At 41.9% G+C, this 12,679-nt stretch overlaps 1 protein-coding gene across 12 annotated transcripts in view; it reads right to left on the bottom strand.

Annotated features, from left to right (window-relative positions):
- Window positions 1-12,679, bottom strand: part of TAF1 (TATA-box binding protein associated factor 1) — a 38,569-nt gene that overhangs the window by 23,067 nt on the left and 2,823 nt on the right. For 8 of the 12 annotated variants that reach the window (XM_061446350.1, XM_061446345.1, XM_061446352.1 and 5 more), the window contains exons 5-16: window positions 12,054-12,295; window positions 9,789-10,007; window positions 9,136-9,357; window positions 8,768-8,969; window positions 7,268-7,384; window positions 6,681-6,848; window positions 4,962-5,089; window positions 4,754-4,861; window positions 3,738-3,911; window positions 3,459-3,632; window positions 3,270-3,374; window positions 480-680 (exon numbers count right to left, since the gene is read on the bottom strand). In XM_061446350.1, the coding sequence (XP_061302334.1) occupies window positions 480-680; window positions 3,270-3,374; window positions 3,459-3,632; window positions 3,738-3,911; window positions 4,754-4,861; window positions 4,962-5,089; window positions 6,681-6,848; window positions 7,268-7,384; window positions 8,768-8,969; window positions 9,136-9,357; window positions 9,789-10,007; window positions 12,054-12,295 (2,060 nt within the window). Of the gene's footprint in view, window positions 1-479; window positions 681-3,269; window positions 3,375-3,458; window positions 3,633-3,737; window positions 3,912-4,753; window positions 4,862-4,961; window positions 5,090-6,680; window positions 6,849-7,267; window positions 7,385-8,767; window positions 8,970-9,135; window positions 9,358-9,488; window positions 9,721-9,788; window positions 10,008-12,053; window positions 12,296-12,679 lie in introns of those variants that run through there. The other 4 variants (XM_061446347.1, XM_061446348.1, XM_061446349.1 and 1 more) reach the window with 2 other exon arrangements.

The raw sequence follows: 12,679 nt of genomic DNA, 5'->3' as shown, positions 1-12,679 counted from the left end.
GACAGTCCCAAAGCTTACCTACCTCACGATCTAGGAAATCAACAAAAACCTATGAAGCAACTCTAATTATGTGGAAAAAGAGAAAAAAACCTGCAAAAAAATCCCTTATTGCCTCTTAGTAAAATCCAAGTAACTGTCATTTTATCTAGCATAACCACTTCAAAGTTCATTCTAATTTCTTCAGTTTCCTAGACTTTATATAATTGTATAACATTTTATTTTAGCCTCTACCAAATACTTATCAGATAGGATGCAAATAAACAGAGAAAGCATGCTGTATATCATTGCTTATATGACAATCAAAATGATCTGTATGGTTAACCTCCAATTCCTGTCGTGCTGTCACCTCACAGCAACAAAGAGATCCACAGCAGGGCAATGAACATCTCAGGGCAAACCTGTCGACATGAAACCCATTCCTATGTCACGGGCTTTCTCCAAAGACCCCTCAGATCTCCAAACTGCCTCTTTTCACGTACCTGCAGAAAATCTCTGATGTGGGTGTTAGCTCGTTTAGAGTTGGGACCAGGTACTTCATAAAGTGGGCACTCCTGACCAACTACAAAAATATCCACTAATTCTCGAACGTAATAGCCTTGTCGTGTCCGGATAATCAGGAAATCCGTTTCAGGCATCTTATGTAGATAGATAGGCGCCCGGAAAAGGTTGTTTTCAAATGCCTAATCAGAGAAACAAATCAAAGTTTGAAAGTCAGGTATTGATAAAATTTTCTGTAACTCAACAAAAAAGATCTTCACAACAAACAACAGTCATTTCAGTGGTACAGCCTCATTCATACCACAAGGTACATAGGTGCACAGTCATAACATTCCTTCGTTATGCAGAGAATAACCAAGGAAGCACAAAAGCATAACAAAACCTAGAACAAATGCAGAAAGAGTCTGAAGGACTCTTTGGACTAACCTTTAAGGAAGCAGTTTAAAAGGGACAGAAAAAACACACAAAGAGCTCCAGCCACACTGCCCAAATCACAGAAGGCAAGGGCTGGGAGAATGAAGAACTGCCTGCTGTAGAAGATCAGGTTCAAGATCATCTAAGGAACCTGAAGGTGCTAAAGACCATGGGACCTGACAAGATGCATCTGTGCATCCCAGGGGAACTGGGAAATGTAGATGTCAAATCATTATCCATCATATTTTAGAAGCCATGGCAGTCTGGTGAAACTCCTGCTGACTGGAAAAGGGAAAATACAACTGCCACATTCAAGAGGGAAACAAGGAAGACCCAGGGAACTACAGACCAGTCAGTCTCGCCTTGGTGCCTGGCAAGATCATGGAGCACATCCTCCTGGAAACCATACTAAGGCACATGGACAGCTAACATGACTTCACTAAGGGCAGATTGTGCCTGATGAATTTGGATAAGGGAAGAGCAACTGACATCGTCTACCTGGACTTGTGCAAGGCATTTGACACTGTCCCACACAACATCCTTGTCTCTAAACTGTAGAGACATGGATTTGATGGATGAACCACTCAGTGGATAAGGAATTAGCTGGATGGTTGCACTCACAGAGTTTCGCTCAACAGCTCAATGTCCAAATAGAGACGAGTAATGAGTGGTGGGGTCAATATGCTGGAGGGAACGGATGGGATCCAGAGAGAACAAGACAGGCTGTAGAGGTGGAACTATGAGAACCAGATGATGTTCAGTAAGGCCAAGTGCATGGTCCTGCCCCTGGGTTGGGCCAACCCCCAGCACAAACACAGGCTGGAGGGGACTGGATGGAGCAGCCTGAGGAGAAGGTGCTGGATAAGGAGAAGCTCCCCATGACACAGCTTCAGTGTGTGCTTGCGCCCAGAACCCTCCCATGTGCTAGGCTGCACCCCCAGAGCGTGAGCAGCAGCTCAAGGAGGGGATTTTGCCCCTCTGCTGTGCTCTGGGGAGAGCCCCCCTGCAGTCCTGATGCAGCTCTGGGGCAGCAGCACAAGAGGGACGTGGAGCTGTTGGAGTGAGTCCAGAGGAGGCCACAGAGCTGCTGCGAGGGCTGGAGCAGCTCTGCTCTGGAGCCAGGCTGAGAGAGCTGGGCTGGGTCAGCCTGGAGAAGAGAAGGCTCCTTAAAGGGAGACCTTAGAGCAGCTCCAGTGCCTGAAGGGGCTCCAGGAAACCTGGAGAGGTGCTTTGGACAAGGGCCTGTAGGGACAGGCCAAGGGGAATGGCTTTAACCTGCCAGAGGGGAGACTGAGATGAGCTCTTAGGCAGAAGCTCTTCCCTGTGAGGGTGCTGAGGCACTGGCACAGGGTGCCCAAAGAAGCTGGGGCTGCCCCATCCCTGGCAGCGTTCAAGGCCAGGTTGGACACGGGGGCTTGGAGCAACCTTCCAACCAAAATCATTCTATGATTCTACAATGATTCTATGATATGCAGAAGAACACTATAACCACAGAAACCAGCCCAGGGGACACACACAGAGCTGGGAATGGGAGAAGGCAACAGAAGCTAGGACTGAAGACTTTGCTCAGGAATGGAGGTTGCAAGAACCTAACCAGAAAAGCAGAAAGCAGCAAAGTTCAGCATTTAAAGGTAAGAAAGTTTAAACTAGCACCAAGGAGGCACTAGACTGAGTTTAACTGGAAAGACCATCCTCTTTTATAAGGGGTTTTCTCTAACTGTAGGGCTTCCACTAGCCTTACCCACTTCTACTCTCCCACACAATCTTCACCCACATTGCAAAACTTTCCTGAGATGGCCCTTGTCCTCACTTCAAGCTTTCCAGAAGTCCTGTTTTATCCAAATGAAGTCTTCTCAGGCTTGAACCACTAGTATTGCCAGTTCTGTGATGAATCTCTAATATCAACCTTCACCTTACTTTTTTTCCTGCATGGACAGAATTATTGCTGCAGCAAGAGCAGGTAGCATTACATGACATTTTTACATTTATCATGAATTTTGTAAGCAGGTGGTCTTTACAGTATTCTTAATTCCTCTCCTAATCTCAGCTGTATGTATTTCAACAACAGAGGAATGCTCATAAAAGCAGAAGTCTATAAACCTGACTAGTAACTGGCATCCAGCAGACAACTAGTAGTGCAATTCTCAGAAAGTACACATAAGATTTTGCTCATTCAACCTGGACCATGACAAATCTGTGCTTTTATACCCTCCAACACCTAGGTTTTCTATACCTTCGCAACATTCAAGCAGCTTTGACCTTCCACTGGGTCCTCTCGTAACAGTATTTATAATACCATTCCAAAGCAATGCAGCAAAGATTCACATCCTGCAATTCCTTATGCTTGCTTTTCTTACCTGCAGTAACTGGCCTGGATGCAGAGAACCCAGGAATGGAGAAGTATGACAATAAACAGTCTCTCCATATTTGCAATCTGGAGCTCCAGGATCTTTGCCAGGTTTCTGCAACGTGCAACGAAGGTGCAGTGAGCACTCAGCAAGAAGCAGAACAAAATCACTGTCCAACAGTAAAACCTGCATACTCACCCTTTTGTAGTAATTTTTAATCTTTGTTGCCATGCCAACCTGCATCATTAAAGGGGCATTTTCCTCACTGTATTCAGCGAGGATGAGATCTCCATCCTTGCCAGTTAGGTCCTGTGGTGTGCGCATGAAGAACATTTCACCCCCACCAGAAGCCTGACGCTCCTGCTCTCTCATCTGTGCTAGTGAAAAACCCCAATGTTAAGAAAACAGCACATCAAACAGATCTGCTGTGCAAATAGAGCCACAGCAGACTTCAGACACAGAGGAAAATAACTGTACCTTGGCTTTCTTTTTTATGTGCTTCAGTAGAGGTTGCACAGCATGGGGCCCTGGCTGCGATAAGGCACCAAAAGAGTATTTCTTCAGGGGAGGCCGATGAAACTGTCGGAGCTTCATAGGACCCATATGGGTGGGAAAGAATGGCTGGCGAAGTTCCACTGCTGGGATAGAGTGCTAACACAGGAACAAAATGTGCAGTAAGAATGAGATCTACCATCTCAAAACCAAGATCATCCTACTAACCCTTATATGACAGAACCTGGTAATATTTTTAGGTCTGCTAGCAGTGACATTAGTGCATTGAGATTCACTTATCATCATGTCACCTTTTGACAGAAAGTGATTAGTCCATACATAAATCTTTCCTTTCCATACAGAGACAACAGTATTTTTACTACTTCAAATGATACCCAAAGAGAAGATTTTTTTAATTAACTAGAAGCATGCAAAGGCATTATCCCTACCAGTAGGAAAGAAGTGCATTTAGAATTACATAAACATTTCCTATTAAGGAAGAGGCTGGAATCAGATGAGGTTTTAGAAGGGCTCACTTAATACCACATTGAAGAAGGAAAAAAACACTACATTTTCAGCCAAGGCTAGTGAGCAGTGCTTCAAACTCATTATCTAAATTATTTTTATAATACCTAGATTAAAACACCACTAGTAGCAGACGTACAGCCCCACCTCTTGAATATTTGCACCACATTCCGCCCTCCTACTACTGCTTTAGAAAGAAGAGCACTCCAGAAAGACAGACCATACAAATGCATGGCAAGTGTGACACAGCAAGACTTAACATCTAAACCTCAGTCTGATGGGGCAATCAAGAAAAGTTAGTTCAAACTCCTTAATCTTTTAGTTAAACAATATTAAAAATCTCATGAACACTTAACTGACCTGCTGTAATCTAAATTCTGGTTTTCTACAAATCCTAAATCATACTCTCAGCTAGAAACTTCCTACCAAGACATTCTATCTATTTCTCACTCTATAGCGAATACTACTATGACTACCTGAATGATGTTGCCTCCGAAAGTTCCTCGAAGGCCCTGCTGCTTGGGGTAGTAAAACTCATCGTTGGACAGGTTCCAGGGATCTTTCACCTCTGGCTGAGACATGTTCTAATTCAATTTTGAAACATAGAGGGAGACATGTCAGAAAGAAAAAAATTGCCCCTTCCACATCATTCCCAACCTGCAAAGTGCTAAAGTTTATGCTGACCTGCTGTGGCTCTTCCTTAATGACACCTGTTTTTCCCAACAGGATTCGACTCTTCTTTAGAGAAGATTCTTTCTTGTTCTCCTTGCATGGAGAGCTCGAAGTCATTTCTTCCTTTTCATCAGGAATTTCTAAAAACACAAGCAATCACACTGCAGGGTACTTGCCCTGGGGCATAGAAAACATGGATTTGTTATTTCTCGCAACCTCCTCCTGAGCTGCAGCTTGATCCAGACATTTTTGCCTTTATGTTCAGTTTCCAAGCTGACTGCCCTCCTGCACTCCTCCTGCTTTTCCTCCATGCTAGTTAATATGAAACATGTTCAACAGAGAAAAGCTCCATGCTTAAATCTCTACCTTACCTTCTTCAGCAGTGAGTAGATTTGAGTGGGAAGAGAATACTGTGGGGATTGATTGGGCTATCCTCTGCTCAACAAAAAATTTACCAATAAACTAATCATTAAAAGTACAAGAAATAGCCAACAGTTCTGCCAAAGTTATTCTAGAGTTGAGAGTCAAGGCAACAGGAGTGCCAGTGCTGCTTCCCAACTACATGTACTAGTAATCCTTTGCTTCCCCACATATATAAAACACAAAAGTGAGTCTGAATCCAAAGATAATATGGAGTTGAATCCAAAAGGGATTTCTGAAAAATTCCAAGAAAGTAGCATGAATTTTAAGTTACCAATTTGTGAAGCATGGACTTTCCAAGTACAGTTTTCACCCAAGATTCAGGGCCTAGTGACATGGGCTTGGTAAACACTAATATATATATATATATATATATATATATATATATACACACATATATATGCTAAGTGCTTCAGTCATCTTCAGTCAGTTCACCTTTTCCCTTCCTTCACATTTTCTTAAATTTCAATCTTGCAAACGAGTATGAGTCTGTCTTTAACAAGCTCAAGTTGAGAGTGATTTTCAAGGTTTCTGGCTAATGCCAAAACACTCCAATCAATAAATACAGAAATTCTTAGACCTGACCCACTTTCCTGAGGAAGGAAATGCAACCCAGGCCATACAAAAGTATAGCAAGATATGCTTAACCTTAAATTACATAAGGCTGCTTGAAGACTGATAATCTAAAGAGATATCAAAGAGAAGTGGTGATTTTATTGTCCAAAGAAGAGAAAAATCTCTCCAGCTTGCATCAATACAAGCAGGGAATACATTCAAATCAAACTCCAGGAATACTGACTAAGTTCGTAGCAGCAACAAAAATGCTAACAGATATTATGCAAAATCATTGCTCCCATGTGCCATTACCTTAGCCTGAAAGAGGCTTAAGGAATCTGTTTCTTCAGGCTTCGAATACAAGCCATGTTTGAGAATAGCATGGGCTACTTTGTGGTTTACTTCTCCACCTTCCCTCTTCAAACCAACAAGCATGCAAGTAAAATTAACTCAAGGGCTTCTAAAACACACCAAGGGTCAGACTAATTGTGTTAAAATTAAGTTTCAGGGCATTAAAAGTTCTACTCTGTTGTTACTCCTTTTAACTTGGGAGCTGAAAGTATATATGATACCAGTTACTAGCATCGTCTTCTGCTGTGGCCTTTGATTACTTGCAAAACATCTTCAAAAGCTAGAACAAAGAAAGACCGTAAGTATTGCCCCAATCCATTTATTTCCATTACACTGTGACTATAAATCCTTTCTTCCATTTGTCTTTTCCCATTTGAGCCAAATTAATGGATGCCATAAACATACCTAGAATTATGTTTTCATCATTTGGATCAAGTGTTAAGACAGGGGGATCCAAGTAGGTTTCCATTGCCTGATCATCCCAGATGATATTGTCTTCCCAACGGCCATATACTAACTCTTCATTATCAATTGGAAAAATAGAGTACCAGGTCTTGTCTTCATCCACAGAAACTGAAACAATCATAAAGTAGAATCCTTAAGAGTTTTATACACTACCTCAGCAGAAAACCCATTTCAAAACTCATCTCCACATCTTATTCCCTCATCCTTCCCCATCTTTCAGGGCTTCCTGAGCCAGGATCTCTAAAAGGTAAAAGAAAACTCTTGGAAGCAAAAAGGAAGCAGAGCTCCAAGTCTCAAATGTACCAGCCCTTTGAGATTTTGCTCCACTAAAACACAGAGAATCTCCAAAAATTAAATATGGCCTCTAACTGGTTATAAAGCAAACAACTATCCCTTTTATCTATACCTTGTTGCCAAAAAATGACCCTGGTATTGCACAGAACACAAGTCTGTATAATACAAGTCTGTATAGAGAAACACATGCCACATGCACCTATTCATAGGCCAAAGATTGACATCCTTATTACCTTGCTGTTCAGGGGTTTGCTTTTCTTTGCCCTTTGCTATACCTAGGACTCCTGCTACATTTGGTTTCTGTACTAGTGGAATTGGCGGATTGAGCAAAGAGCCACTGCGGTTCAAACCTAGAGAGAAGAAAAACAAAAGTAAAGTGAGCTTGAGTGGGAGGGTTAGGGGGAATTGCACTGTCTTAAATCAGAACATGGGGGTTGCATGAAGAGTGATGTTTAGCCTGAAACAGGATGGGCCTACTGTTCATATCACAGAGTGCCAATGTGTCATTAGTATGGGTAAGACTTCATAGAATCACAGAACAGTATGATTTGGAAGGGACCTTAAAGATCATCTAGCTCCAGCCCTGCCATGGGCAGGGACACTGACTTACAAAACACATTCACCCACACCATACTGAAGTCTGCAGCCTCTTCGAAGTTAGGTTTGGCTTGCTTTGCATATGCAGCATGACAATAGATAACATGCATTTCTACATGGTCCCTATAAAAGTGAAAGGCCTTAAGCAGACAGTTGCTATTGACAGAACTGTTGTTCTGGCCTCCAGCAGAGAAGTCTTATGTCACCGTCAAAGAAAAAAGGATGATCAAGCAGACCTCAAGGAACCATTCTGTGGAAGCAGCTCCTCCCAGGGCACACCAACTCACCTACGCTCACATGTGGCTTATGTCACTTAATACTTCTAGAAAGCATGAGATGTAACACATGTGAAGAGACCAACCATGTTTAACATGTTACTGTAGCTTTTGATGGGACTCAAGCACAGCAAGCCCAGGCCTGAATAGCAAAGGCACAACTGTGCTGAAACAAAAATTGCTACAAAAAGGTATCTCCAATTCACCTACCCAACTCAGTGTCTTGTATTCATAGCTTAACAGTAAAGGATTGATACTAGTACCCAACAAAGATCTGACATTCCCATCAGTTTTTCCTTGTGGAAGCAGGGTGAGATGTAACTGATGATAAGCAGGGTGAGATGTAACTGATGATAAGCATTCATTCTACACAAGCAATTTAAATTTCAAATCCTCCTCTATCTAAGAGAAGTCTAAGGCTTGTAGGAACTGTTACTTCCTATCTAAAAAAAAAAAAAAAAACAGAGTATCATTATTAATTGAGAGTAAACTTCAGAAGATTTTTTACAAAATTCTTCCAGCTAAAAAAAAAAAAAAAAAAAGGCAAGTATATGAAGAAAATTCCATTGTCCTATAAACAGCAGACATCCTAAGTGTGGCACTATTTGATACCAGTGTAGGTGGATCTAGCATCTGGTATTCCCCATGGTGAGAAGAAAGCCATAGCTGATATTCTCTTTAACAGAAAGAACCAACTCTGTTCTTCGAAAGAGAGCAAGAGTCTCAAAATTCTTAGCAGAGCTGTGATTTTTCAAAAAAAAAAACATTCCCTGACAGGAAGAATTATGTTCTTTGAGATGAAATCATGCAATGGGTCAGCTCAACTACAGCAAGTACAGTTCGTATCAGACCACCAGTTACCTTGTTGGGCATTGTATGCAGTAGCATTTCTAGTCATGCTGGATGGCAACCAGCCTGCCAAACTTGCTCGCTGTGTCTTAGTCCCTTTGTGCTTGACATCTTCTCCATTCCAGATAACATCATCCTCCCATTGGAGCTGTGTCACCATAAGGAAGTGCTCATCAGCTAGCAGATCATCCTTCTCATCCATCAACCTTGCATCCTGGAAGGAAAGAATAATTGTTTGAAGACCTGCACCAACTACTTTCAAACTAAAGGAGAAAGATTAAAAGTTCTAATTTTGCACAGTGCACAACCATCCACTGACCCATCACCAATCTCCTATGCCACAAAAATCTCCACACCTTCCCCTACAGTTCCCCTCTCACCTCCTCATCTGCGTGGCCTTTAGTTTCCTCCTCCTCCTTCTTCTCTTTCAGCTTGAAACCATAATCAAATCCACTGCCATCTTCAGGGATCCCCAGCATGTCATACCAGAGCTGTGCTGGCCCATAGCGCCATTCTGCCACTTTCGGCTTGGTGTCTGTTACTTTGTCTGTATCACCAGCTGACTGGGAAAATTTTGATTCCACGGGTGCCATCATGGTAATCTGAAGCACACCAAAGGAGGGAGTGGTTACACTACTGGTCTAAGTGTCAGTAAGAGGTTTCTTCCTTCCAAGTTTCCAAGTTTATTCTCGGGAGAGAAAAGTATTCCTAAGAATTGCTTTTCCATACTTACTAGCTGCCTTAAGAATGTTCTGCAATTAGACTTCCAAGAACACAGAGATTTCTTCTTGATACAAAGAGGATAAACTCTCCTACTGATCCTGTATCACAGATGCAGCCTTCTCAGTAAGAAGCAACCATCTGAAGTCACTGACTAGTATCTGTAGAAGAGTTTCTGCAAAGCTGGAATACAAGCCAACCCTGCCCTCCAGTTTTACTTTGGAGGAAAAGCTCTTTATTCTAAAAGTTGCTGTCCAATCCACTGTTACCCCAGAGCCAGCTGGCGACCCTCTCTAAGTCTCAGATATCCCACCTCATCATCTGAAAGGCACTGCTCAGGAGGGGGAGGAGCAGCAAACTCATATTCCCAAGGAGATTTTCCTTCCATTCCACTCTCAACTACAACTTCACCCTCCTGTATTTGCATTTCTTGTGCCAACTCCCGATGTTTCTTCTTGCGTTTCCTTCGGGCACTACGCCAAACGGATGGAACATTCTTTCCAGGGCCGAAGAGACGCAGGAAACGCAGTACCTAGATTAGGAAAAAAACAAGAGTCAGAGAAGAAAAGAAAACACTGTGGAATGCTTGTCTGTCTTTTCCTCACCTGAAAAACAGTAATGAAAAAGAGCACTCTAAAATTCAGAAGCTTGGCCTGTACCACAACCCCCGATGCAATCAACAATCTTTTGGTTATACTTAAAAAAAGTTTCTGATCTGTTCGATGGACCCTTCCTTTTCAAAAAGATTTATTCTTAATTTCAGACACAAATTCAACAGATGGAAGAAAGTCTGCCTTTACATAGTGAGCATGTGGTAAGATGCCACATGGAAATAATTATTTTCATTTTGAGCAATCCATAACCTTGAAAAAGACACATGGAGATTCAAGAAGAGTTGATAAAATTATTAGCAAAAGAGACAAAGCCAGAAGACAGTTATAGAAGCAGAGATTTCTTAAGCAGCCAGGTAACAACAAATACCATGGTCCAGAAAGAGTACACTCATTTTTATTTCCATCATAACACAGGTCCCCTACATGCATACTTCATACCTCCAGCACCCACACTAATAACAATTACAAACTTTCTCTTTTGTTTCTAGTGCAATTAAGGTTGCAGGTTTTCAAGCACTGACAACTGTCTCTTCAGAGCAGTCTCATGAAGACTGAAAGCATTACTCACAAACTAACTGAAAAAAAACAAAGATTTGCAAGAAGACATCCTATTAATGTTCCCTGTTAACCTGTTACGATGATTCCCAAAGGGAATAATACAGCCACTCCATCCATCTCTGCCCACATCCTTCTTCCCGAAACTCCCCCCAAATTACTTCTGAACCCTCTGGCTAAGACAAAGGGCAAAGATCTCAGACATAGGCAAGCTGCTAACAGTTTAAATCAAGCACAGAAGTCTGCTTCTCCACCTGCTATTTTAAGTGGTTTCATCAAGAATAACTGCTACGTTAACATACACATTCTCAGACATCAGCCAATCCTCACAGCAAAATAGAGAGGATTTCAGGCTTTGCCAGCTCCAGTGCTCATGACTTAATTACGAAAAGTGCTCAGCATTAACAGCTCGCATTGGTTTCTACACCCATTGGGCATGTTCAACACCAAGCCAGTCCCTGATGTAATGTAATACGTGGAGCAGCAAAGAAACGAACACACCAACTGATACAAAATACACTAACACAGGAAACACCAAATTTGCAAAAGCCAAGGGAGTACTCAGAAGGCTAACTTCTGTGCTAGAGCCTCACCTAGATTTCTAATAGCCAGAGGTTAGCTTAATCATTAAAACATGCCATTTAATTATGCAAACTACTCAGCTGCTTAAACAAAGCCTGTGATGGAGGCACCCAATGAAACCAAGTTATCCTGGCTCCCAACCATCTGTTTGGCAACTATAAGCACATCTTTATTCTCCTTCCCCTCCTACCTTTCCTCTCGACAGCTTTAAACATTTCAAAATAATTACTGAAATACATCCACTACATTTGGTATTTGCTACTATTTAGGTAAGTATCATAATGAATTTGCTTTGTGCGAGAAATGATCATTCTTTCAGCCAGTTTGTTATTGTGGTAATTTCTGATCCATAATCTGAGCAGTTACAAGGGAGGATTAAATAAAGGATACAGATCACAAATGTGCTCTTTTAGAAAGAGCACATCAGGTTCAGGACAGTATGAAAGGAGAAGCAAGTATTTGCCAGAAAAAAAAAGCAAGCAGACAGATTAGCATTATGGTTTTTAATCATCTGGCAAAAGTATTCTCTACTAACTCAAAAAAACAATTTTCAAGATAAAGATACCTGTGCTATGGTCTTACAGAACTGCAAAATACTATTTCACACCCTGATTTATATGATGCTTTTTAAGAGGCACCTGCAAATGGCAGGAAAAGCATTGCATATTAAGCAATCTGGAAACAGCAGAACACAGAAAGTAAAGACGGCACTGAGGTGAGCAAGAACATCTACACGATTACTTACTACAGAGCCTTAATACTGTATGATGCATATTTAGAGGGCTTACGTGATACAGTTTCTGTCACTTTCACATCTCTTACAATACCTTGCCTGGTCGAAATTCCGGGAAGAGCTCTGTAACACTTGGCAACTGTTTGGTAGCATCTCGCTGCATGATTCCTGCAAGAGGAAGTGTGAGTTTGCCTTCCTTGGATTCTGCCTGCCTGGCTTCTTGAGGTCCCATCTCTGACTCAGAATCAGAGCTGCTGCTGAAATCCACCTTGTCGGAGGCAGCAGAGGAAGGAGCAATGATGGAGGGCAAAATGATACCGTCTCCATCTTCAGATACTACAATAGAACAAGCACCTTATAAACAAACAGGTTTCCTCCCTGTCCCCTAATACAACCCCATAATGCCACAACTCCTGTTTTTATACCAAGGTATGCAAAAATTAAGCCTCTGCAGGTGTTACGAGTACCATTCTGGTTTAACCTTGCATTTTATCCTAAGCGTTCCAGGGGAATTTCCCAGCCACAACTGAGAGGATGAGATAAAAAAAAAAGCAGTTTCATTGTCAATATCAGTATTTTATCAATCACTGGAAATAAAATATTTCACCTTACATTTCAGGTAATCCTTTACCATTGCATATCAGGATGAAAACCCACCTTTAGATGCAGTCTGCGGACTGAATTTTGATGACACGTGGTTCTTGCTGCAGAATGAACTGC

This window comes from Pezoporus flaviventris, unplaced genomic scaffold (assembly GCF_033815535.1).
Source record: "Pezoporus flaviventris isolate CSIRO_AGI_PZ_B2104156 unplaced genomic scaffold, CSIRO_AGI_Pfla_v1 ptg000005l, whole genome shotgun sequence".
Lineage (NCBI taxonomy): Eukaryota > Metazoa > Chordata > Aves > Psittaciformes > Psittacidae > Pezoporus > Pezoporus flaviventris.
This window is presented reverse-complemented; position numbering and strand designations above follow the sequence as displayed.